This window comes from Oncorhynchus clarkii, chromosome 26 (assembly GCF_045791955.1).
Source record: "Oncorhynchus clarkii lewisi isolate Uvic-CL-2024 chromosome 26, UVic_Ocla_1.0, whole genome shotgun sequence".
Lineage (NCBI taxonomy): Eukaryota > Metazoa > Chordata > Actinopteri > Salmoniformes > Salmonidae > Oncorhynchus > Oncorhynchus clarkii.
In genome coordinates this window covers 7,106,125-7,133,700 of record NC_092172.1, presented here as the reverse complement: position 1 = coordinate 7,133,700, position 27,576 = coordinate 7,106,125, and the positions used below count along the sequence as shown (strand labels likewise).

At 40.9% G+C, this 27,576-nt stretch overlaps 1 protein-coding gene across 4 annotated transcripts in view; it reads left to right on the top strand.

Moving 5' to 3' along the window:
* Positions 1-26,513, top strand: part of LOC139384811 (leucine zipper protein 2-like) — a 168,275-nt gene extending 141,762 nt beyond the window's left edge. For 2 of the 4 annotated variants that reach the window (XM_071129703.1, XM_071129706.1), the window contains exons 9-12: positions 2,136-2,303; positions 5,988-6,095; positions 16,290-16,364; positions 25,702-26,513. In XM_071129703.1, coding sequence (XP_070985804.1) covers positions 2,136-2,303; positions 5,988-6,095; positions 16,290-16,364; positions 25,702-25,806 — 456 coding nt within the window. In that variant the 3' untranslated portion in view covers positions 25,807-26,513. The remainder of the gene's footprint in view (positions 1-2,135; positions 2,304-5,987; positions 6,096-16,289; positions 16,365-25,701) is intronic. The other 2 variants (XM_071129704.1, XM_071129705.1) reach the window with 2 other exon arrangements.
* Positions 26,514-27,576: the final 1,063 nt, after the last annotated feature.

Below are 27,576 nucleotides of genomic sequence, written 5' to 3'. Positions count from 1 at the left end.
AGACTCTACTCACACATACTACATTGACACTCCAACACACACTACATACGCTAACACGCACATGCATATTGAAGCCGCACACTTTCACAGTCTTCACACACGCCTCTGCTACTCTGTTTATTATATATCCTGTTTGCCTACAGCTGAAGTCGGAAGTTTACATACACTTAGGTTGGAGTCATTAAAACTCGTTTTTCAACCACTCCACAAATTTCTTGTTAGCAAACTATATTTTTGGCAAGTCGGTTAGGACATCTACTTTGTGCATGACACAAGTAATTTTTCCAACAATTGTTTACAGACAGATTATTTCAATATATCACAATCCAGTGGGTCAGAAGTTTACATACACTAAGTTGACTGTGCCTTTAAACTGCTTGGAAAATTATGTCATTGCTTTAGAAGCTTCTAATTTACATCCTTTGAGTCATTTGGACGTGTACCTGTGGATATATTTCAAGGCCTACCTTCAAACTCAGTGCCTCTTTGCTTGATATCATGGTAAAATCAAAAGAAATCAGCCAAGACCTCAGAAAAAAAATTGTAGACCTCCACAAGTCTGGTTCTTCCTTGGGAGCAATTTCCAAACGCCTGAAGGTACCACGTTCATCTGTACAAACAATAGTATGCAAGTATAAACACCATGGGACCACGCAGCTGTTATATACAGGAAGGAGACGCATTCGGTATCCCAGAGATTAACGTACTTTGGTGCGAAAAGTGAAAATCAATCCCAGAACAACAGCAAAGGCCCTTGTGAAGATGCTGGAGGAAACAGGTACAAAAGTATCTATATCCACAGTAAAAACAAGTCCTGTAACGACATAACCTGAAATGCCGCTCAGCAAGGAAGAAGCCACTGCTCCAAAACTGCCATAAAAAAGCCAGACTACGGTTTGCAACTGCACATGAGGACAAAGATCATACTTTTTGGAGAAATGTCCTCTGGTCTGATGAAAAAATAGAACTGTTTGGCCATAATGACCATTGTTATGTTTGGAGGAAAAAGGGGGATGCTTTCAAGCCAAAGAACACCATCCCAACAGTGATGCACGGGGGTGGCAGCATCATGTTGTGGGGGTGCTTTGCTGCAGGAGGGACTGGTGCACTTCACAAAATAGATGGCATCATGAGGTGAGAAAATTATGTGGATATATTGAAGCAACATCTCAAGACATCAATCAGGAAGTTTAAGCTTGGTCTCAAATGGGTCTTCCAAATGGACAATGACCCCAAGCATACTTCCAAAGTTCTGGAAAATGGCTTAAGGACAACAAAGTCAAGGTATTGAAGTGGCCATCACAAAACCCTGACCTCAATCCTATAGAAATGTTGTGGGTAGAACTGAACAAGTATGTGCGAGCAAGGAGGCCTACAAACCTGAGTCAGTTACACCAGCTCTGTCAAGAGGAATGGGCCAAAAGTCACCTAGCTTATTGTGAGAAGCTTGTGGAAGGCTACCTGAAACATTTGACCCAAGTTAAACAATTTAAAGGCAAAGCTGCAAAATCCTAATTGAGTGAATGTAAACTTCTGACCCACTGGGAATGTGATGAAAGAAATAAAAGCTGAAATAAATAATTCTCTCAACTATTGTTCTGACATTTCTCATTCTTAAAATAAAGTGGTGATCCTAACTGACCTAAGAAGGGGAATTTTTACTCTAATTAAATGTTAGGAATCGTGAAAAACCGAGTTGAAGTGTATTTGGCTAAGGTGTATGTAACCTTCCGACTTCAACTGTACATGTTCATGCTGTATTACCTCAACTACCTCGTACCCCTGCACATTGACCCGGTACTGATACTTGTATTACGCCTTGTTATTGTTATTTTATTGTGTTACAATTTCTGTTTTTATTTAGGCAATATCTTTTTAACTGCGTTTTTGGGAATTGACTCATAAGTAAGCATTTCACGGTAAAGTCTACAACTGTTGTATTCGGCGCATGCGATCAATATAATGTGATTTTATAACGGTTACATTTTATCAATGGGTGGATATGCAATAATTGGTGTGTAATTGAGGGAATTGTCAGATTAATGTAGAAAGGGAAGCCCCAGTGATTGTTATTTGCTGTTACATGGATGGATGGTCAAAGACTCATATCTGTTTGCTTCTGTTGCTTGGAACAGGAGTCTCAGTTGAAGGCACTGAAGGACACAGTGCACATCTGCTTCTCTGCTGTTCTGCACAACCAGCCCACCAGCAGCCACAGGTTCCCCGCCACCCCCACCCACTTGTTCAGATACTCCTCACTCGTCAACAGCTCCAGAGTCACCTTTCAGCAGCCACACGCCAAGGTAATGCACATTCTGACCCCATGCAACTCCCGCCAGTTAAGAGAAACAGCAACATAAACATTGCGGCAGATTATAGGGGGTGACGACCACAGAGCAAAGTACCGATTTCTCAATCGAATGCACCCAGTGTCACTCCCTGTGGAGGAGTCGTTCCGAACATAATTACTACTAAAGACAATAGTCGGGCAAATAGGATTGCAGAAGTTGTTCAAAATAATAACATGTCCAAATACAGCAGGCTTTTGTGTAATTTATGTTACTCTTCACACTCTATTGCCAGGAATATAAGACCCAATTATTTGAAATGTAAGGGTGTGCTATCGGCACTTGTTTTCAATAAAAACTGTAATTAAATGTGACACATTCTTTGTTGAATGTCTTTCAAAGTCATCTTCGTAGAGCACTTAACAAAATGACTTAATCCCCTGGGAGCAAACCAAGGGTGACAGTGGTAAGGGGAAGGTTATCTATTGAAAACAGGATTATATCTATGGAGGACTAACCTGGGGAACCTCTATACGCACGTTTTCAGTCAAAACGGTCACCATGATAGAGTGCTCAGTGAAACACCTACAGGCCACAATAACTCGAAGTTGGATATGTCGTGAGTGATTTATAGAGAAGATCAGTGAGGATTTATTTTGAGGGGCGCTATTAGCAACTAGCTTACAGGATTGACAGCTGATTTGTTATGCTGACACCTGGCTGTCACTCTGATTAGTTGGGTAGGTACTGTCACAAGACATAGGCCTCAACATCCTCCACCCACCCAAAAATGGATGATAAATAAATAAACATAGGAATTGTAATGGAGCAGGTTTCTAGATGATGAGTAGCTTATCATTAGTAGCTTTCCACAGTAAATAGGAAAGTGATTTACCTCATAAAGAGTGTAAATGAAGGTTTGTGTCTTACTCACTCTGCCCAAGGATACGTAGAAAAGTTTGTCAGCAGCGTTGCCAAGAGGATGAACCCTTTGAGGGCACAGATTTTTTTTTTAAAGATTTACGGCCTCCCTCTCAGTGACTGTACTTTTTCACATGAAAACGAAATTGAGCTCAATTCTTCCGGCACATTCATCTGTTCTGAACTAAAGGGAAAAGGGGGTACCTAGTCAACTGAAATGTGTCTTCCGCATTTAACCCAAACCCTCTGAATCAGAGAGGTGCGGAGGACTGCCATAATTGACATCCACGTCTTCTACATCCCATTCACTTTCTTTATACGCTGTGCAAAGTCATGTCGGACCTAATCACAGGTCATATCAGTCAACTACTGCAGTCATATCAAAATCAGAATTTTCGAAGTCAATCACAACTCCGTTGCGGTTTCTTATTGGCCCTGATCCTAGTGAGCAATCCTGTTTCAAAGAGGCTTTAATCACTGATGCAGTCGGAAGTCATTCTGCCTGTCTGTGTGTTGGGTGTCAAGCTAAGAGCCTTGACGTTAGCTATGTGCCACCCAGAGGACTTTGCAGCTCTTTCAGAGAACGCTCCAATACCCCTCCACACGGAAGCATCACATAAAGCAAAAGATGTAATGGAGACTTTATCTCCAAATGTATAAACTATAGTCAATGTTCACAATGGCAGAAGATGACTCTATGACAGCCGATATGAGTGAAATGTTCTGGGCGTCGTCTCATGTTCCAAGCCAAATTAAGGGGGTTGTGTGGGGGTTGAGGGTGGGGGGATCTGACAAAAGGAAAGACAACTGAGGGAAAACATACGTACGGGTGCTAGGGACCTGCTTATGCAAACCAAGTGTTTACTTCTCACTTGATTAGCATACAGATAGCTCCACTCCATCCTGAGCACTCACTACGGCCATCCGCTGCTGTATCCACGGATACTGTCTGCGGGGTGAATCAAAGATGGTTCTCCTCACTGTAAAGACAACTAGACCTGCCCATCTGTTTTTCGCTGTCTGTTCAATGTAAAGGGGCCCACATCTAATATAAATCACTGTCAAAGATGGACAAAAACTGGGGACCACTGACAAACGTTAACACCACCCCACATTTCGCCTCCTTTTGCGGGAGGACAACTCGAACGGGCTCAATATTCTAAGGCAAGCTGGGCCTCTTACAAATGTAACCAAATGTATTCCATCAGCCCTTTTGTGGCCCAGTTTCCGTTGCATATTTGGTTATCTATTAGGTATTTAATAGAAATGAATAGCTACTAAAAACATTCTGCTGGACATGCTGATATGTGTTAGTATGCCTGACTAGCCTGACAAGGGCCATTATTGTCTGTGATTTAAAAGGTACAATTAATTTGCACAGAAAGCAATATGATATTACATCATTGAAATGAGAAAGGTTTGAAGGGCTACCATTATTTCCTCTACAGCTTTACAAAATATAATGCTTATATAAGCACTCTTATGCTAAAACCCACTTTCTGTCTTTGGATTCCAAAGTGGATAAGTGCTGGGATATTTGTGTGTACCAGCTACCCTCTCAGCATCATGTTTGGTGTTTGAGTTTCTAAACGTAATGGGCCTTAAGCTCCACTAGACAACAATTACTAGATAAGACTCCAGTCTTTGGCTGCAGACACAATCCCCTGTTGGTGAAAGATTCATTAGTGAGAGGTTGCCGGGATCAGCAAGATCAGGGTGGAAGTCTCTTCATATTTAACAGGCCGAGGGAGGAAGCCAAGTCATGTGGTGGTGGTGATAGCATGCAATTTTCAACCAAGTAATGGGAGATGATGTGTGGAATGTGGATTCTGTGGAATGTTTGGGGCAGTAATTTACTGCCTAAAGAAACAGCTGGATATTTATTTGCTGGATTCCTCTCTAAACTTCCCTTTTGACTTGTTGACTTGCTGAAATCAGTAGCGGGGTTAAACAGTGAGTTTGTTTTTGTCCTTTTTTTTTTTTACAGTGTAGAGAAGTATTTCTATGATCAGAACGCATTGGATCTCTTAAAATATGCAACATTCATTTGAATGACTTACAATTTCTCTTTTAACGAAGTCCATGAGATGGACAGGAATAATTCATGCGGATTGAAAGGGAAGTGTGCAACATGCCATGAAACTGCAGAGTGAAGTATTGAGAACTATTTAAATGTTTTGGTTGAGTTGGGTAAGATCTCTGCAATTTGCATATTTCTGTCTATTTTAAATGTTCTAGATGTTTTTGTTAATATTTCTGGTAAGATCTATGTGCTGTGAGAGCTGTTAAGAGAACAGAAAATGAACTCTCCAGGCCAGCCATCCATGAATGAATATCTAAAGACATGACATCTCTTGTGTCCCTTGAGTAGCAGGACCGTTGTGAGCAGAAAACCATTTCAGCAGGCACTCATACCCCATCGCTGTTCCATTGAATTGTCCTGGCCCTGACGGATTCTGTCAAAAAGAACTGAAATAATTCATGATACGTACTTTGAAATAGGTCACTTCAAGAGGCAAGTTCAAAATAACAAAAAAATGGGGCTTTTTCTTTTTCTGGAAAGTAGCTGTGGTATAAGCAAAATAAAATGCTCAGCGCTGTCCAGTTCAATGAAAAACAAACCACTTTAAATGCACCTCAGTACCAAATCTCTTGTCATGGTCTATTTCAACAGAGAGGCACTGTGTGTCATGACTTATACCAATCTTATCCATACCTGTCATGTTCCACCTTCCATATTTAGAATTTCCTTTTCTCTCCTGCACTTCTTTCTCGCAGGATATCCCGAAAGTTCAGAGAATCATCACAGCCAGTAAATCGCCTGCGAACATTGGGGTAATGAGGAGAGACAGTAGTCCCGGAGTCAAGGACTGCCAGATGGAAAAGGTGAACCTTTGGACTAATTAATCTGTAATAGCCTATTTGTGACCCTCAGGCCCCAATGAAGCAGGTTCATCTGTTCATTAAATTCCTTTTAATCCTTCAGTCATTATGGATCACTGGCAACTTTTACCCCAAAACGTCTTTCCGTTGCACAGTGTTACACCGGCACTGTGGCTAATTTCAGATCACAGGATCTGGGTCAATCAACAACTAGTCTGTGAGGCTTGGGCCAGGCTTTCAGTGTCATTGGAGAAATTGGAGAAAAATAATTTGTTGTAAATGTTTGTATTTTCAAGAAACCAGAAATACACAGCCGGTCTTCGCTGAAGACACAAACAAACAAACTCAAGCCATTTTTATTAGTATGTTTATGATCCGTGGACGAGGAAGCCAAATTACGACTGCCCCGACTCTATTGGATTGGGCGGCAGGGAAGGGACAGTTCCAGGGAGGAAGGTTCTCCTTGACATGTGGTTATCAATAACCATGACAGAAATGAGGCGGGGGGGATGCTGGGGAGAGACAGTGCACTGTCCAGAGGGATCCTTTCCAGAGACCAAATGACCCTCTATGGAGAAACGTGTCAAAAAGATAGTCCCATAATGAACCCGTGTGCCAAAAACAATGTTCGCTCCTGTCGTGTTATTGATGATATCATTTTTGGCGGGGCCGTAAAAGTGGAAATCCTGCAGCAAAGAGACCTGTCCCCCACAGACACCGTCAAGTTCTGCTTTTCTTCCACTGTGTGATTGGATGAAAGGGAGAGAGGGAAGAGAGATTAGAAATGAGGACAGTTTATAACAACCGTTATAATGCGCTGTAAGTGTACATCAAGGCATGATAAATGGATTTATACGGCATCGTGTGTGTGTGTGTGCCCCGCGCCTCATAGAAAGTGTTATCATGTGTTCTCTTACAATGTGCACATTTAGGAATTGTTTTACTGCAATCCTTAAATCTCCTCTTCATAGGCAGCCTCACCGACCACCGTTAGCACTTGTATTATTCCTGTATCATACAAAATGAATGAGCTTGGGGATTGCAAAAGGTTGTTCTGAAACAACCGTGTACTCTTTTTAGGATCCTTCTAACCAGTCAAAGTTTGAGCTTAAGAACATGCATCCCAACATAGTTTTACAGCAAAAGAAGCCTAGAGCAATAAACATTTTTGCACATCATGTTTATCCAAACAGACGATTAATTTACCAAGTTCGGTGATGTTTTCAGTGAAGCGATGAGTGTTTACAATATTTCTGCAGAGTGCTCAAATCAAATCAAATGTATTTATAAAGCCCTTCTTACATCAGCTGATATCTCAAAGTGCTGTACAGAAACTCAGCTTAAAACCCCAAACAGCAAGCAATGCAAATGTAGAAACACAGTGGCTAGGAAAAACTCCATAGAAAGGCCAGAACCTAGGAAGAAACCTAGAGAGGAACCAGGCTATGAGGGGTGGCCTCCTCTTCTGGCTGTGCCGGGTGGAGATTATAACAGAACATGGCCTATATGTTAAAATGTTCATAGATGACCAGCAGGGTCAAATAATAATAATCACAGTGGATGTCGAGGGTGCAACAGGTCAGCACCTCAGGAGTAAATGTCAGTTGGCTTTTCATAGCCGATCATTCATAGTATCTCTACCGCTCCTGCTGTCTCTAGAGAGCAGGTCTGGGACAGGTAGCACGTCCGGTGAACAGGTCAGGGTTCCATAGCCGCAGGCAGAACAGTTGAAACTGGAGCAGCAGCACGGCCAGGTGGACTGGGGACAGCAAGGAGTCATCAGGCCAGGTAGTCCTGGGGCATGGTCCTAGGGCTCCGGTCCTCCTAGAGAGAGAAAGAAAGGAAAGAAAGAAAGTGAGAAAGAAAGAAAGAAAGAAAGAAAGAATTAGAAAGATAATGCTTAAATATACACAGGACACCGGATAAGACAGGAGAAATACTCCAGATATAACAGACTGACCCTAGCCCCCCGACACATAAACTACTGCAGCATAAATACTGAGATAGGAGGGTTCAGGAGAGACTGTGGCCCCATCCGACGATACCCCCAGACAGGGCAAAATAGGCAGGATATAACCCCACCCACTTTGCCACAGCACCCACACCACTAGAGGGATAGCTTCAACCACCAACTTACCATCCTGAGACAAGGCCGAGTATAGCCCACAAAGATCTCTGCCACGGCACAACCCAAGGGGGGGTGCCAACCCAGACAGGAAGATCACGTCAGTGACTCAACCCACTCAAGTGACGCACCCCTGCTAGGGACAGCATGGAAGAGCACCAGTAAGCCAGTGACTCAGCCCCTGAAATAGGGTTAGAGGCAGAGAATCCCAGTGGAGAAAGGGAAACCGGACAGGCAGAGACAGCAAGGGCGGTTCGTTGCTCCAGTGCCTTTCCGTTCACCTTCACACTCCTGGGCCAGACTACACTCAATCATAGAACCTACTGAAGAGATGAGTCTTCAATAAAGACTTAAAGGTTGAGACCGAGTCTGCGTCTCTCACATGGGTAGGCAGACCATTCCATAAAAATGAAGCTCTATATGAGAAAGCCCTGCCTCCAGCTGTTTGCTTATAAATTATAGGGCTCAAACTTCTGCACACAGGTAATATCATAAGATGTATTTGTGCTCACTTAATCAGCTTCAGTAGATGGTTGTGTTGGCTGGTATAGTCGGTCAGGCTAGTGTTGGAGAAATATCAGCTATTTGAGAATCGAAAAAGACCAGAAGACTAGAATAGTTGGTTTTACTGACAGGCTTCAGCCAAAACATGTTCTGTAGGTGTTATGTTATTAGGTCTTATTTAAGATTATATACTGTGAAGAGAAAGGCATAAACATTATAGTTTCTAGAGGTATATATACAGTAGGTGAAATGCAACACATAACCTTCTATCACCTTGTGTTTTTTCATTTGTGACCGACCACCTGGATTTGGCCTGGATTTGGCATTCAGAAAGTAATAAGACCCCTTGACTTTTTCCACATTTTGATACATGACAGCGATATTCTAAAATGGATTCAATTGCCGTCGTCCCCCTCATCAATCTGCACACAATACCCCATCATGACAAAGCAAAAACAAGTTTTTTGCAAAGTTATTAAAAATAAAAAGTTGAAATATCACATTCACATATTCAGACCATTATTCAGTACTTTGTTGAATCACCTTTGGTAGCGATTACAACCTAGAGTCTTCTTGGGTAGGACTCTACACTCTAACACAAAGGCCTGATTGGTGCAGAGATGGTTGTCCTTCTGGAAGATTCTTCCATCTCCACAGAGAAACTCTGGAGTCCCCCAGAGTGACCATCCGGTTCCTTTGACCTCATGGCTTGGTTTTTTTCTCTAACATGCACTGTCAACTATGGGACCTTATATAGACAGGTGTGTGCCTTTCCAAATCATGTCCAATCAATTGAATTTACCACAGGTGGACTCCAATCAAGTTGTAGAAACATCTCAAGGATGATCAATGGAAACAGGATGTACCTGAGCTCAATTTTGAGTCTCATAGCAAAGGGTTTCAATACTTATGTAAATAAGATTTTTCTGTTTTTTATTTTTAATACATTTGCAAAAATGTCAAAAAACCTGTTTTCACTTTGTCACTATCATGTATTGTGTGTAGATTGAGGGAAGACAAATATTTATTTAATCCATTATAGAATAAGGCTGTAATGCAACAAAATGTGGAAAAAGAAGAGGTCTGAGTACTTTCCGAGTACACAGTATGTAGAAAAAAATGAAATTGTGTTTATTACATTGGATAAAAGTAGAGACTCAGAGCTAGAAAATGGTATATCATACACTACAGTTGAGGGGAAATGGGAAAGTAATTCTGCTTTGAAAGTTAATAAACTTGTAACCCCACTTTTGAGAAAATGGCCCTTGAATGTTTTTTGGTATACTATATGTATACCGACATGCCTGGTGGTCCAAAATAGCATAACTGATATATTTTAACATCAACAAACCCATCCATTTAAACATTATTTTAGGATATGTCAATCTAGCAAACCAGGCAACTAAAAGCAACTTTCTAAACATTGTTTTGGTTAGTTTGTAGCTTGCTAGCTAGCTAGCTATCTATCTAATGTTAAGTTAGCTGGCTAGCCAGTTCAAATAATGATGATATCAAAGCTGACAACGTCTTAACTTTAGCACATTTTTATTCATTAGTACAGGAAAATAAACTCACAACAAGATCATTATTTACAAGTTAATGGTGAACTAATTACAGAAAATTGCTTACGGTTCTAAGTGTGACAAAATATAAGCAGGACATTCTAATGGGGAATTTTTTAACTTAGACACTGTCTCTTTGGCCTAACTATATATCCTAATTTGACTCTGGGGCAGGTCATGTTGTTCTTCGCATTACTGTCTCTGGTTAACACACACAATATAAAATAAAATCAACGTTTATTTGTCACATTTGTCTTCTGTTATTTTATAAAAATGTTTTTTATTTAACTAGGCAGGTCAGTTGAGAACCTATTCTTATTTACAATGACGGCCTACACCGGTAAAACCCGGACGACACTGGGCCAATTGTGTGCCATCCTATGGGACTCTCAATCACGGCCGGTTGTGATACAGCCTGGATTCGAACCAGGGTGTTTGTAGTGATGCAGTGCCCAACTCATAACATTACTACCATGCATGAATCTGGTAACTCAATTTAACCAACTAGGCTAACAATGCTATAACTAGCAATGCAAATCGCTTTCTGAGATACTAATAATATTGCTTCATAGATCATGCATGTAACGTTAGCTAGCGAGCCAGCTAACGTTAGCTAGCTAGTTAGCAGTACACTTTAACCTCTTTGATCTCTAGGGGCGCTATTTCATTTTTGGATAAAAAACGTTCCCGTTTTAAGCGCAATATTTTGTCACGAAAAGATGCTCGACTATGCATATTCTTGACAGTTTTTGAAAGAAAACACTCTGAAGTTTCAGAATCTGCAAAGATATTGTCTGTAAGTGCCCCAGAACTCATTCTACAGGCGAAACCAAGATGATGCATCAACCAGGAAATGAGCAGAATTTCTGAAGCTCTGTTTTCCATTGTCTCCTTATATGGCTGTGATTGCGCAAGGAATGAGCCTACACTTTCTGTCGTTCCCCCAAAGTGTTAGCAGCATTGTGACGTATTTGTAGGCATATCATTGGAAGATTGACCATAAGAGACTACATTTTCCAAGTGTCCGCCTGGTGTCCCTGCGTCGAAATTGGAGCGTAAAGCCAGGTGCAATTATTTTTCCATTTGAGAGCAAGGAGAAACCAGGCTTCCACGAAGGATATATCATTGAAGAGATATGTGGAAAAACACCTTGAGGATTGATTCTAAACCACGTTTGCCATGTTTCAGTCGATATTATGGAGTTAATTTGGAAAAAAGTTTGCGTTTTGAGGGCTGAATTTTCGTTTTTTTTTTTTTTTTTTTTTTTTTTTGGTAGCCAAATGTGATGTACAAAACGGAGCTATTTCTAATACACAAAGAATCTTTTTGGAAAAACGGAGCATCTGCTATCTAACTGAGAGTCTCCTCATTGAAAACATCAGAAGTTCTTCAAAGGTAAGTTATTTTATTTGAAGGCTTTACTTGTTTTTGTGATAGTTGCCTGCTAAATGCTAACGCTAATGCTAACGCTAATGCTAACGCTAAATGCTACGCTAGCTAGCTACTGTTACACAAATGATTGTTTTCCTATGGTTGAAAAGCATATTTTGAAAATCTGAGATGACAGTGTTGTTAACAAAAGGCTAAGCTTGAGAGCTAGCATATTTATTTCATTTCATTTGCGATTTTCATGAATAGTTAACGTTGCGTTATGGTAATGAGCTTAGGTCTATAAATAGAATCCCGGATCCGGGTTTGGTCGTCGCAACAGGTTAACTTGCAATGACACTACTTTCTAACAAAATTAGAAACATTACAGTTCAAAAGTTTGGGGTTACTTAGAAAAGTCCTTGTTTTTGAAAGAAAAGCTAATTTTTTGTCCATTAAAATAACATCAAATTGATCAGAAATACAGTGTAGACATTGATAATGTTGTAAATGACTATTGTAGCTGGAAATGGCAGATTTTTCATGGAAAATCTACATTGGTGTACAGAGGCCCCTTATCAACAACCATCACTCCTGTGTTCCAGCTACAATAGTCATTTACAACATTAACAATGTCTACACTGTATTTCTGATGAATTTTGTTATTTTAATGGACAGAAAATGTGCTTTTCTTTCAAAAACAAAGACATTTCTAAGTGACCCAAAACTCTTGAACGGTAGTGTATATTATCTGAAAATATAACTAGCTAGACTCTATTACCCGTATACATGGATGAATGCTTCTCCCTCTCTGTCACGGATGCCATGGTTGCCCTTAGTTTGAAGATGTAATCCAGATGTAATCATACTCTGTTTCCATCGGGCATTCCACTGATTTCAAAACTTGGTCAACATGTACCAGCCCCGCGCATCAGGCCTCCAGTGCTCCTCCTCAGCCCAGTACGTCCTGTGCCTGCTCCTCGCGCTCGTCCTGAGGTGCGTGTCACCGGCCCGGTACCACCAGTGCCTGCCCCACGACCTATTTTATCCTAATTGGAGTAAATGAATGGACAACAACACTTACGCTTCTACTTCCAGCTTATACATGCTAGAAACATTTTACGAACACAAAGTATTGTACAATAGTTATATTTTGTTTGTTTTTAATCTTTAATCCCTTTTTACCCTAAATCCCTCCCATCTACAGTATCTCTGAAGATTCTATTTGCCATATATTTTTAACTGTGCTGTTTCACAAAAGTTCTGAACCGATATACATTTTACAGACACAAGCTTTAGCAATGTTGCTAGTTATCCATCCATAGGATATAGTGTATTTGGCATTTTAGGGAACTATCGAGATAACCAATTTGTGATGAACATGAATTAATATGTTTGATGATATGATTAGAAAGAAGGAAGGAAGAGTATTCTCTTCATTTAATCATTAAATATCTGTACTTTTCTATTGAAATTTAAATAATTTATACATTCTGAACCCAGAATGACATTTCAGAGCCATAAGGTTGTATTTGCAAATGCACCCCCTTAAAAAAACAGATTTACAAATGTTTTTTTGTTGATACTCAACACTTTAGGTACCTTTAAGGTGAGGAGATTAATGGGTTAAGAAAGAAGAATTCACTACAATACAGTTTTGAGATCTGGGATATGAAAACATTTATGCTCAATATCTCAGAACTATGCTTTGCCTAACTATGCCTAAGCAATCTTCCCTCTAAACTGGGCGCGGGTGCACAGCTCACCGGGACTGCCACGCAGAAGAAATATCAGTCCGCACAGAGAAGCTCGAGATTAAACTTCACTCAACTTTCAAGAGTTTTCCCTTTACTGTGGGAATTGTGATCGAATAAACGCAATATTAGCCACTTTCAATGCAACATACCAAAACAAAACAAACTATGCAAGAGATTTTGTTCGGAGTAGGATTCTATTGCATTGACAGGCACAACTCAGGCCAGTACTCTACACAGACCGGTGCGCTATAACCAATCCGAGCTACAGTAGGTCTATATGCAAATAGACCATTGCCATATATAGATTTGTGCCATTTACTTTGAACTGGACTGTTTTACAGCATGAGCAGTCACAATTATTGTGCGCTTGTTTTGAGAACAAAGCGAGAACTGCATGTAGCCAGGTGTGCACATTTATTCATATTCTTTGTCAGATAGTGAGTTAGCCCAGTTATAGCTCATTTGTAGTCAGCAATGTGGGAGTGATTTCTTCTTACAAGAGCACAAAAGGTGTACATTTCTAGCCATCTTTGAAAAGCGAGTCAGATAAAGCGCTATAAAGGGGCAGTGTTGGCCTTCTGAGTGGCGCAGCCGTCTACAGCTTCACTACAGACCTGAGTTCGATCTCAGGCTGTGTCACAACCGGACATGACCGGGAGTCCCATAGGGCGGTGCACAATTGGCCCAGTGTCGTCTGGGTTAGGGGAGGGTTTGTCGGGGGGGGGGGGGGGGGGGGGGGGGGCTTTACTTGTCTCATGTGCTCTAGCAACTTGTGGCGGGCCGGGCGTCTGCAGGCTGACTTCGTTGTCAATTGAAAGGTGTTTCCTCCGACACACTGGTGCGGGCGGGTGGCGAGCCACGTTTTGGGGGATGCATGACTCGACCTTCGCCTCCCGAGCCCATTGGGGTGTTCAAAGGGAAATGTTGGATTCTACTTTTCATCCAACAATGAAAGGATGCAGGTTGTGAGAGATCTGGATCCCGCCTCTGTTTATTGAAGTTGGTCTTTGAAATATTCCCGCTGGCGCTAATGATGTCCTTGTATGACTTTCACGCATGATCGCATGGATACACACCGTGAAATTTGTTTTAATCTGCAGTATAATAGTTATTTTCATCTCATGCGTTTTTTAAACTAAGTAGCCAATAGGCAGTGGGTAGCATAATTTGTCTAATTCTGTCTATTAATGATATGGGAATAATAATACATGTTATTTTGTAAAGTGGATCTATCAACACAACAAAATGTTCAGTCACCTCCTTGTGGATAAACAGGTTAATGTCAAGCCCTGCATGTTTGTTTCAAGTCTCATTGAACACCACACATTGGCTGCTACTGTAGCGGCTGTTAAAACAGTACATCAAAGCAGGTACATCATCAATGTTCACAGTAAACTCACACATAATTTTCACAACATTCAACTTTGCACTCAGCAGACCTGACATTTGCTCAGTGACAAAAGACATTTGAGGGAACATTGGTCCCAAGTTCTTGAAGGTGCAATTTTGACATTTGGTAGTGCATCAGCAGTTTTCCTGTAGTTATGTCAGTCACTGACAGTCACTCAATTAGCCCACGTCAACTAACATTTTATAGATTGCTAGGTAAGTTAGTTTTGCCCGGTATCTAAACCTTGTCATAATCATGGCCGAATTACTGTCTGGGCATGCATACTCAGATACATGTAGCATATTAACATGACATAAGTCATGGCCAAATGTGTCGAATTGCAGGAAATTTGCTTTAAAATGTAACAATGTGCGCTGAGAGTCGGGGAGTGAGTGTTTTTAATCAAATAAACAGAACATAATAAGAAACACTAACAGCACAGAGACAAGAAACAGAAACAATAACGCCTGGGGGAAGGAACCAAAGGGAGTGGCATATATAGGGAAGGTAATCAGGGAAGTGATGGAGTCCAGGTGAATCTGATGACGCGCAGGTGCGTAACGATGGTGACAGGTGTGGGCCATAACGAGCAGCCTGGTGACCTAGAGGCCAGAGAGGGAGCACACATGGCATAAAAGTGCAACGTTTTCTCTCCGCCCCATGGCAAAAATGAGTAGAATTGCATTAAATACATTTTTAAACTGCAACATTTTCTCTCTGGCCCATGAAACAATGTGTAGAATTGCAGAAAATGTGCTATAAAACTGCAACATTATCTCTACGCCCCATGGTAAAATGTGTAGAATTGCAGGACATTAACATTTAAAAAAAAATCTCTCCGCCACCAAGAGATGGGCCACAGATCCCATAACATTTGTGTTTCTAAACTGAGGAGTACTCGCAAATGTAACTGCCACTGAACTATATGAATTCTGTGGTAACCGTCCACGAAAGCAAAAAAACGATGGGGCATTCACATCATTCAAATACTATTTGCCAAGACCCACACTGGAGGGTAGAAACAGAGTGTATGTGTATGGTGTATGTCTTTATATTATCTGTGGTCGTTTAGCCACAGTACAGCACTGTAGGTGTAATGAGTAAAGTAGTTCTGTTCAAAGGGAAATGTTGGATTCTACTTTTCATCCAACAATGAAAGGATGCAGGTTGTGAGAGATCTGGATCCCGCCTCTGTTTATTGAAGTTTGTCTTTGAAATATTCCCGCTGGCGCTAATGATGTCCTTGTATGACTTTCACGCATGATCGCATGGACACACACCGTAAAAATGGTTTTAATCTGCAGTATAATAGTTATTTTCACCTCATGCATTTTCATTAGACCAGCTTGTTTGTTCAGGCCTTATGAAATTGATCTCTTTAGCTAACTCTGGTACAGTTACATAGATTTACAATGACATTTTGATTCATGTGCACTGTCCCCGTCAAATAAAGAAATACATTTAAGTTTGTGTTTCTTTGTATCACAACAGATTGGCGGGGGTTGCTTCCAAAACCAGACGGAGACAGAATCCTCTCCCGACAGTAAAAAGCTGCTTGAACAGAAGGTTAGCATTTAAATGTTTATATACACTACCGTTTAAAAGTTTGGGGTGACTTAGAAATGTCATTTTTTTCGAAAGAAAATATCATTTTTTGGTCCATTAAATAACATCAAATTGATCAGAAATACAGTGTAAACATTGTTAACTGTCTCTGACCAGAATAGAAAGAGGAGTGGGAGGCCTGGATGCTGGCCTTCTAGGCAGAGTTGCAAAGAAAAAGCCATATCTCGGACTGGCCAATAAAAATAAAAGATTAAGATCGGCAAAAGAACACACACACAGGACAAAGGAACTCTGCCTAGAAGGCCAGCATCCCGGAGTTGCCTCTTCAATGTTGACGTTGAGACTGGTGTTTTGCGGGTACTATTTAATGAAGATGCCAAGTGAGGACTTGTGAGGCATCTGTTTCTCAAACTAGACACTCTAATGTACTTGTCCTCTTGCTCAGTTGTGCACCGGGGCCTCCCACTCCTCTTTCTATTCTGGATAGGGCCAGTTTGCGCTGTTCTGTGAAGGGAGTAGTACACAGCATTGTACGAGATCTTCAGTTTCTTGGCAATTTCTCGCATGGAATAGCCTTAATTTCTCAGAACAAGACTGACGAGTTTCAGAAGAAAGGTCATTGTTTCTGGACATTTTGAGCCTGTAATCGAATCCACAAATACTGATGCTCCAGATACTCAACTAGTCTAAAGAAGGCCAGTTTTATTGCTTTTTTAATCAGGACATCAGTTTTCAGCTGTGCTAACATAATTGCAAAAGGGTTTTCTAATGATCGATTAGCCTTTTAAAATGATAAACTTGGATTAGCTAACACAACGTGACATTGGAACACAGGAGTGATGGCTACTGATAATGGGCCTCTGTACGCCTATATTCCATAAAAAGTCTGCCGTTTCCAGCTACAATGGTCATTTTCAACATTAACAATGTCTGCACTGTATTTCTGATCAATTTTACGTTATTTTAATGGACCAAAAATGTGCTTTTCTTTTAAAAACAAAGACATTTCTAAGTGACCCCAATCTTTTGAGCTGTGGTGTACATAGCATAAGACCCGTTCTACAAGGTGCCTCTTGCATTTCTCCCCATGGGAATAACAATGTGGGCTGTGTGGGATATTTTGGTGAAATTAATACATTGCATGCACATACACGTTGTTACAGCAAATACCACCACAATCTACTGAACTGTGATATTGATTGTATTGCGCTCTGCCAAACAAATCCAAGCCTGGCTCACTCAATCATAAGGAAGCAGTGTCACACCTGTTTGGACGTGGCAGATGGTACAGCGAAACAGATCCCATTGCAATGTAGTATAACACTGTGTAACTGAGCCGCTGCCATGCATTTTAAGTGAGATTTCTCCATCTCTGTCATGCTGAAATAGGATCAGCTACCATCGATTCTATAACCATTTGCAGGGGAAATGGCTAATACCTATACCGTGCCTACAGTATGATCTATGTAATACCACCCACATTCAAACGAGTGTTTATTCTTAACCTAATTCTTAACCTTATGAGTCAGGGTCCCTGGTAAAAGAGATTATATTATAATAGAGACGAACCTGGGACGAGAAAAGGTTGAATGGAATGAACATGACAATATTATTAGGTCACGGGAAAGCTTTGGAATAGCAAAGGCCCAGTGCTTTCTCCCTCCTGTGGTCATTGTCAAATTGACTGATTATAAGGGAGAGGTGCTCACAAAGGGGCTGATCCCTCACTGATAAGGCCATGTGGCAGCCAGCCACCCAGAGCATGTGATACTCAACTGCCTGACTGAGGGAGAGAAAGAGACCTTACGTCAACCTAAATTCCACTGCCATGTTGGGTAGTCACCATTCAAAAACACTGAGAATAACACGATTTTGTATTTTTTTTTCTTAAATGTATATTTCTTTCAGGGTGTGTTTTGCTTGATAAACTGATTTTTGTTCGTCACTAAAGGTGACAGGATAAATGTAGCCTAAAGATGTACACGCTCCTAACCAATTCTATGTTTATTTTGTGTTATTATGATTTTAACTTTCTTTGCATCATTTCCTATGATCGAAAACAGCTTCTGGACATCAGAGCAGAATCACTAACCTCAATTTGGAGAAAGATTTTTAATTCAGTAAGTTAGCAGCTCTGGACGTTATGATCCCCAGGTCTTGAAAGAGGAAGCGGCGGCGTCATGATTACACTACGTCGGCGAGCATCTAGACTGCCATGTCCTCTGTTTTTGTTGGCCAATATAGACTCACTAGAGAAGAAACTGGGCAAGCTCCGTTGAAGACTATCCTATCCTGGAGTCGTGTCAGAACAAGGACATGGATAAAATACATACACATCCAGAGGCGGTGCTTCTCGTGGCTGGTCATTTTAATGCAGGGAAACCGAAATACGTCTTAACTCATTTTTTACCAGAACGTCACGTGCAACTAGAGGCAACAAAATTGTAGATCACCTTTAGTACACACACAGAAATGCACTAAAAGCCCTCCCTCCCCCTCCCTTTGGCAAAGCAGACCATAAAGCTATCCTCCTGATTCCTGCTTACAAGCAAAAAACTCTAACAGGAAACACCAGTGGCGCGCTCAAAACTGAAGTGGTCCAATGAAGAGGAAGCTAAGCTACAGGACTGTTTCGCTAGCACAGACTGGAATATGTTCTGGGATTCATCCAATAACATTGAGGAATTTACCACATCAGTCACCGGCTTCATTAATAAGTGCATTGACGAAGTCGTCCACACCGTGATCATACGTACATATCCCAACCAAAAACATCCGCACTGAGCTAAAGGCTAAAGTCGCCACTTTCAAGGAGCAGGACTCAAATCCGGATGCTTATAATAAATCCCGCTAATATCTTCGACGAGCTATCAATATAGGACTAAGATCAAATTCTACTAAGTCGGATCTAATGCTCGTCGGCTGTGGCAGACCTTAAAACCAACCACGGATTACAAAAAGAAACCCAACCACAAGCTGCCCAGTGACACAAGCTTACCAGATGAGCGAAATTCCTTCTATGCTTGCTTCGGGGTAAGCAACACTGAACCATGCATGAGAGCAACAGCAGTTCCGGATTAATCTCGGATCTTGCTCGCCGTAGCCAAAGTGTTAAACAGGCTAACATTCACAAGACCACGGGGCCAGACAGATTACCAGGATGCGTACTCAGAGCATACACTGACCAGCTGGTCGGGTGTCTTCACTGACATTTTCAACATCTCCCTGACCCATTCTGTAATACCTACAATACATGTTTCAAGCAGACCACCATAGTCCCTGTGCTCAACAACGCCAAGGTAACTTGTCTAAATGATTATCGCCCATAGCACTCACATCTGTAGACATGAAATGCTTTGAAAGGCTGGTCATAGCTCACATCAACACCATCACCCCACTCCATACCACCCCAAAATATCCACAGATGACGCAATCTCTATTGCACTCCACAATGCCTTCTCCAACCTTAACAAGAGGAACACCTATGTGAGAATGCTGTTCATTGACTACAGCTCAGCATTCAATACCATATTGTCCTCCAAGCTCATCAATAAGCTCAGGATCCTGGGACTGAACACTGACAGGTCGCCCCCAGGTGGTGAGTGTAGGCAACAACACATCCGCCACGCTGACCCTTAACACTGGGGCACGACTCCAACACCATCATTACGTTTGTTGATGACATGATGTTGGTAGGCCTGATCATCAACAATGATGAGACCGCCTATAAAGAGGAGGTCAGTGGTGCCAGGACCACAACCTCTCCCTCAACGTCAGCAAGACAAAGGAGCTGATCGTGGACTACAGGAAACGGAGGGCTGAGCACATTGACGAGGCTGTAGTGGAGAGGGTTGAGAGCTTCAAGTTCCTTGGTGTTCACATCACTAAGGGAATTAACATGGTCTACACACACCAACACAGTCGTAAAGAAGGCATGACAACACCTCTTCCTCCTCGGGAGGCTAAAAAGATTTGTCATCGGCCCTCAGATCCTCAAAATGTTCTACAGTGCATTATTGAGAGCATCTTGACTGGCTGTATCACCACCTGGTATGGCAACTGCTTGGCATCCAACCGCAAGGTGCTACAGAAGGTAGTTCGTACGGCCCAGTACATCACTGGGGCCGAGCTCCCTGCCATTTAGGACCTCTATACAAGGCAATGTCAGAGGACAGCCCTACAAATTGTCAAAGACTCCAGCCACCCATGTCATAGACGGTTTTCTCTGCTACCGCACAGCAAGTGGTACCAATGCACCAAGTCTGGAACCAGCATCTACCCCCAAGCCAATAGACTACTAAATAGTTAACCAAATAGCTACCCAGACTATCTACGTTGACCCTCTTTGCACTAACTCTTTCGACTCATCACATAAGCTGCTGCTACTGTTTATTATCTATCCTGTTGCCTCGTCACTTTACCCCTACCTATACCTCCTACGCCTGCACATCGACTCAGTACTGGTACCCCGTGTATATAGCCAAGTTATCGTTACTCATTATGTATTTATTCCTTGTGTTATTATTTTAACATTATTTTATGTTTCTCTCACATTGTTGGGAAGGGCCCTTAAGTAATAATTTTACTATTAGTCTACACCTGTTGTTTACGAAGCATGTGACAAATACCATTTTATTTTATTTTATTTTAGCCAGTCTGCTACAGCATGGAAATAATCACGCAGCAAGAGGAAATGTGAATTATTGTGTGGATTCAAATTAATGGACATTTTTGTAAGGGGTTGATACATGTTTCGTGAGGGAAAATCAAGTCTGAAATGTCAAAGTGGAATTTAGAAGCTTTTTTATACCTCAAATACACTGCAACAGGGTGATACAATTAAGATCCTGCATCTGTACAGTTACAGTGGGGCAAAAAAGTATTTAGTCAGCCACCAATTGTGCAAGTTCTCCAACTTAAAAATATAAGAGAGGCCTGTAATTTTCCTCATATGTACACTTCAACTATGACAGACAAAATGAGAAAACAAATTCCAGAAAATCACATTGTAGGATTTTTTATGAATTTATTTGCAAATTATGGTGGAAAATAAGTATTTGGTCAATAACAAAAGTGTATCTCAATACTTTGTTATATACCCTTTGTTGGCAATGACAGAGGTCAAATGTTTTCTGTAAGTCTTCACAAGGTTTTCACACACTGTTGCTGGTATTTTGGCCCATTCCTCCATGCAGATCTACTCTAGAGCAGTGATGTTTTGGGGCTGTTGCTGGGCAACACAGACTTTCAACTCCCTCCAAAGATTTTCTATGGGTTGAGATCTGGAGACTGGCTAGGCCACTCCAGGACCTTGAAATGCTTCTTACGAAGCCACTCCTTCGTTGCCCGGGCGGTGTGTTTGGGATCATTGTCATGCTGAAAGACCCAGCCACGTTTCATCTTCAATGCCCTTGCTGATGGAAGGAGGTTTTCAATCAAAATCTCACGATACATGGCCCCATTCATTCTTTCCTTTACACGGATCAGTCGTCCTGGTCCCTTTGCAGAAAAACAGCCCCAAAACATGATGTTTCCACCCCCATGCTTCACAGTAGGTATGGTGTTCTTTTTATGCAACTCAGCTTTCTTTGTCCTCCAAACACGATGAGGTGAGTTTTTACCAAAAAGTTATATTTTGGTTTCATCTGACCATATGACATTCTCCCAATCTTCTTCTGGATCATCCAAATGCTCTCTAGCAAACTTCAGACGGGCCTGGACATGTACTGGCTTAAGCAGGGGGACACGTCTGGCACTGCAGGATTTGAGTCCCTGGCGGCGTAGTGTGTTACTGATGGTAGGCTTTGTTACTTTGGTCCCAGCTCTCTGCAGGTCATTCAGTAGGTCCCCCCGTGTGGTTCTGGGATTTTTGCTCACCGTTCTTGTGATCATTTTGACCCCACGGGGTGAGATCTTGCGTGGAGCCCCAGATCGAGGGAGATTATCAGTGGTCTTGTATGTCTTCCATTTCCTAATAATTGCTCCCACAGTTGATTTCTTCAAACCAAGCTGCGCACCTATTGCAGATTCAGTCTTCCCAGCCTGGTGCAGGTCTACAATTTTGTTTCTGGTGTCCTTTGACAGCTCTTTGGTCTTGGCCATAGTGGAGTTTGGAGTGTGAATGTTTGAGGTTGTGGACAGGTGTCTTTTATACTGATAACAAGTTCAAACAGGTGCCATTAATACAGGTAACGAGTGGAGAACAGAGGAGCCTCTTGAAGGTCTGTGAGAGCCAGAAATCTTGCTTGTTTGTAGGTGACCAAATACTTATTTTCCCCCATAATTTGCAAATAAATTCTTTAAAAATCCTACAATGTGATTTTCTGGATATTTTTTCTCATTTTGTCTGTCATAGTTGAAGTGTACCTATAATGAAAATTACAGGCCTCTCTCATCTTTTTAAGTGGGAAAACTTGCACAATTGGTGGCTGACTAAATACCTTTTTGCCCCACTGTATATGTTGTTTGTTTGTATTGGCTTTACTTCAGGCAATGAAAGGCTTGGCCACTGACAGAAAGTGTGATGCAGAAGCCTCAAGGTATCCAGCAAAACATTTTTTTTTAACCTTTACATAACTAGACAAGTCAGTTAAGAACAAAGTTTTATTTACAATGACAGCCTCCCCCGGCGACGCTGGGCCATTTGTGTGCCGCCCTATGGGACTCCCAATCACAGCTGGATGTGATCCAGCCTGGATTCGAACAAGGGACTGCCATGACACCTTTTGCACTGAGAAGCAATGCCTTAGACCACTACGCCACTCGGGAGCCCAATGCAATGTTGGTTAACAGTAAACGGATGCTAGCTGACATTATTTCATCCCAAGTCATCATCTCATCTCTATAGAGCTGCTGCCTATGCTGTCTGACAAAATAAAAATTGTATTTGTAAGGAACACTTTTATGACTACTGAATACCAACTATCAATCACTTTGATCCACTTCGATTTCAGGTACTAACACCTCGCAAAGCAACTGCTCTCTATCCCTCTCAATCGTGCATTCTTCTGTCCGCCTCCGTGCCCACACAGACCGGACAAGTAGGTGCGCAATAGATTCTGGTCATTGTGGTTAATTATCACGTTTTCTGCGCTAAAACTACAGTACCAGTCAAAAAATTGGACACACCTACTCATTCCAGGGTTTTTCTTTATTTTTTTAAACTATTTTCTACATTGTAGAATATTAGTGAAGATGTTACACATATGGAATCATGTAGTAACCAAAAAAGTGTTAAACAACATATATTTTATATTTTATATTCTACAATGTAGCCACCCTTTGCTTTGATGACAGCTTTGCACTCTTGGAATTCTCTCAAACAGCTTCATGAGGTAGTCAACTGGAATGCATTTCAATTAACAGGTGTGTCTTGTTAAAAGTTAATTTGTGAAATCTCTTTCCTTTTTAATGTGATTGAGCCAATCAGTTGTGTTGTGACAGGGTGACCAAGTCTATATTATGGCAAGAACAGTTCAAATAAGCAAAGAGAAACGTCAGTCCATCATTACTTTAAGACATGAAGGTCAGTCAATCCGGAACATTTCAAGAACTTTGAAAGTTTCTTCAAGTACAGTCCCAAAAACCTTCAAGCGCTATGATGAAACTGTCTCCCATGAGGACCGCCACAGGAAAGGAAGACCCAGAGGTACCTCTGCTGCAGAGGATAAGAGAGTTAGAGTTAGAGTTACCAGCCTCAGAAATTGCAGCCCAAATAAATGATTCACAGAGTTCAAGTAACAGACACATCTCGACATCAACTGTTCAGATGAATCAGGCCTTCATGGTCGAATTCCTGCAAAGAAACCACTACTAAAGGACACCAATAAAAGGAAGAGACTTGCTTGGGCCAAGAAATACGAGCAATGGACATTAGGCCGGTGGAAATCTAACCTTTGGTCTGATGAGTCCAAATTTAAAATGTTTGGTTCCAACCGCTGTGTCTTTGTGAGACGCAGAGTAGGTGAACGGATGATCTCTGCATGTGTGGTTCGCACCGTGAAGCATGGAGGAGGTGTGATGGTGCTTTGCTGTGATTTATTTAGATTTCAAGGCACACTTAATCAGCATGGCTACCACAGCATTCTGCAGCGATACTCCATCCCATCTGTTTTGCTCTTAGTGTGACTATCATTTGTTTTTCAACAGGACAATGACCCAACACACCACCAGGCTGTGTAAGGGCTATTTGACCAAGAAGGAGAATGATGGAGTGCTGCATCAGATGACCTGGCCTCCACAATCTCCCGAACTCAACCCAATTGAGATGGTTTGGGATGAGTTGGACCGCAGAGTGAAGGAAAAGCAGCCAACAAGTGCTCAGCACATGTGGGAACTCCTTCAAGACTGTTGGAAAAGCATTCCAGGTGAAGTTGGTTGAGAGAACGCCAAGAGTGTGCAAATCTGTCAAGGCAAAGGGTGGCTATTTGAAGAATCACAAATATAAAATACATTTTTTACAATACACTTTTTTGGTTACTACATGATTCCATATGTGTTATTTCATAGTTTTGATGTGTTCACTATTTTTCTACAATGTAGAAAATAGTAAAAATAAAGAAAAACACTTGAATGAGTATGTGTGTCCAAACTTTTGTCTGGTACTGTATGTAGAATATTAGCCTGTTGGAAACTACAACCCCCTACCACATTGCACAGTTCGGGCTTGATCTAATTCATCTCTAGAGAAACTGCGCATTCAGCTCAGAAAAAAATTTAAATGGAATTCAAAAATGTAACCAACTGTTGGTCAATTAGTTGTTTAAAAAATGAAAAATAACATACATTTTGGTTAAAGCTCAACTTTTGTTATTATATCAATATTTGTACATAAGTGTTTCCACCAGCATTTCTCGCATAATTAATTTAACCGACACTAAAATATCTCATCTCAAATTATCTGTCTGCATTTATTAAATTGTACCGAAACTACCTGTTTCTATCACAGCTGTAAAAAAAATATATATATATAGTATGATTTTACTTGCATAAAAACTGTGGATGGAAACGTAGTTATAATCACACAATATTTTACATACAGCAGCTTTTTAAAGGACAGCTTCAAGTTTTCTATTTTGCCTGGGAACAAAATATATATTGCAACACTGGTATTGTCCCAGACCTAAGTGTATGTGGAGTGTATATTTCCAGTAAAAGGGATAGGCTAATCAACACGAGTGTGAAGTAATACTGCTGTATTATTTAAGTAATACTGCTGTATTGTTAGTACTGCTGTCATCAATCCAGTATTGTTTCTGTACAGTAGCCCATTGTTTCTCTGTTACTCTGCCGCTGTTGTTTATGAGCTATACATTCTTGTCTTTTGTATTGTCAACAGCAAAGGCCTGCAGCGCAGATTGGAAAATCAAATGCAAAGCCCTCAGATGGCAGGGAGGAAGTAGAGGGAGGCAGCAAAAACACGAAGCTACACAAAAACAACTGAATGGATGGGATGTCATTGGAGATGCAGAACACCTGCGTTACCTGGAGATCTTTTTCAGAGCACATACTTGTGCCCCCACACACACACACACACACACAGTTTGCAAAAGAGACACAGGAATTGTTGGACGAAAACAAACTTCTCAACCGTGAAATGTTTAAATTTTTTCGATTGAAAACCTGCATAATAACATGGCATGCATTCTAGACTTCTTTTAAAAGGTAGCAATGGCATTGGTAACTTGTTTTATGATTGTTCATTGTTGTTTTATTTTCAGAGCGAGGACACTACTTTCTACAGTAAATGTGTGTTATTTCTAAATAAATCCCTTTGCACTGGTGAGGTCATGATATTCTGTAATATAAGTAGTCCCATTATCAAAAACTGCTGTAACACCAAACTTACAAATATGGTTTGTCACTCATTGTAGCAAGGTTAATTTACTCTCTCCTCCATATTTTAAAGTATATAGGCTCTCAAGTTGGCTGGCCAACTTTCAACATTTAATATTTCAGAGCTCTTTCTGCCTTTAACATGCTAGAGGTGAAGAGCCAAAGACTCACAATGAGTCGTCTCCCTGAGAATGTGCCATGCACTGAGTAGTTACTCCTAGCTACATTGATCTGTGTTATTTGACCTTTCTTTCAATAAACTGTGATTTTCAGTAAATTTGTGAAGATTAAATGGATATTTGTGGAGAAAACAAATCGACTGGTCTATTTTTAACCTATAATTATTATTTTTTACCTTTATTTTACTAGGCAAGTCAGTTAAGAACAAATTCTTATTTTCAATGACAGCCTAGTGGGTTAACTGCCTGTTATGGGGCAGAATGACAGAGTTGTACCTTGTCAGCTCGGGGATTTGAACTTGCAACCTTCCGATTACTAGCCCAACACCCTAACCACTAGGTTACCCTGCCACCCCTGTGAAGAACTATTTACAAAATGTAGACTTTATACCACTTCCGTAAAAAATTTATCACACCCTTGTAAGTGCAGTGTAATTGCAGCATAGGTAGCCGGAAATATACGGGGAGAATCAAACAATGTATTTCAGTTTGCTTGCCAATATAATATGTGTATAACAAATGACGCGTTAATTACAGAAAATTCAACTAGGCATCACAGTAGTTACTGTATACTATTTTTTAGGCCAAGGGTATTTATAATGTTATGGCATAAGGTCAATGAAACATAAAGAAGGACCTGAAGAAAACACTGCAACTGATATTTTTTTCGTTGTTTTGTGTGAGGTTAAAACAAAACCAACCGTTGTCATTAAAGCAAATACTTACTCTTTTGTCGCTGTACACCAAAATATATATTTTTATTCAAATTATGTTCACTCCAGCATTGGCAGTTGCATACTAATTCATTATGGAAGAAATCTCAAAGGAGGGCAGCTAGTAATTATTCCAGACTTTATAAAGGAGCAGAGTTAAAAAGAAAAGTAAAGCAGTCAAGTATTTAATCAGTCTTGGTGTGATTTTTTTTATTAGCTAGGCTATGTTTGGCCGGTTAATATAACTGGAATGTAATGATTCATAAAAATACTGCTTATAATATGCTAATGCCGCTACCATTATAGGGCTACCATCATCGCCTTTTTTAGCATATCCATGACCAATGACATTAGCGACAACATGCGCCAGATACCCTATTTGACTTTCTCAAATGAAGCAAAACAAGACAGCAAGGAAGCTAGAGCTATTAATCATTAGGAACACCATTTAAATATAATTTGGGAGGGGGGGGGGGGGGGGTAATT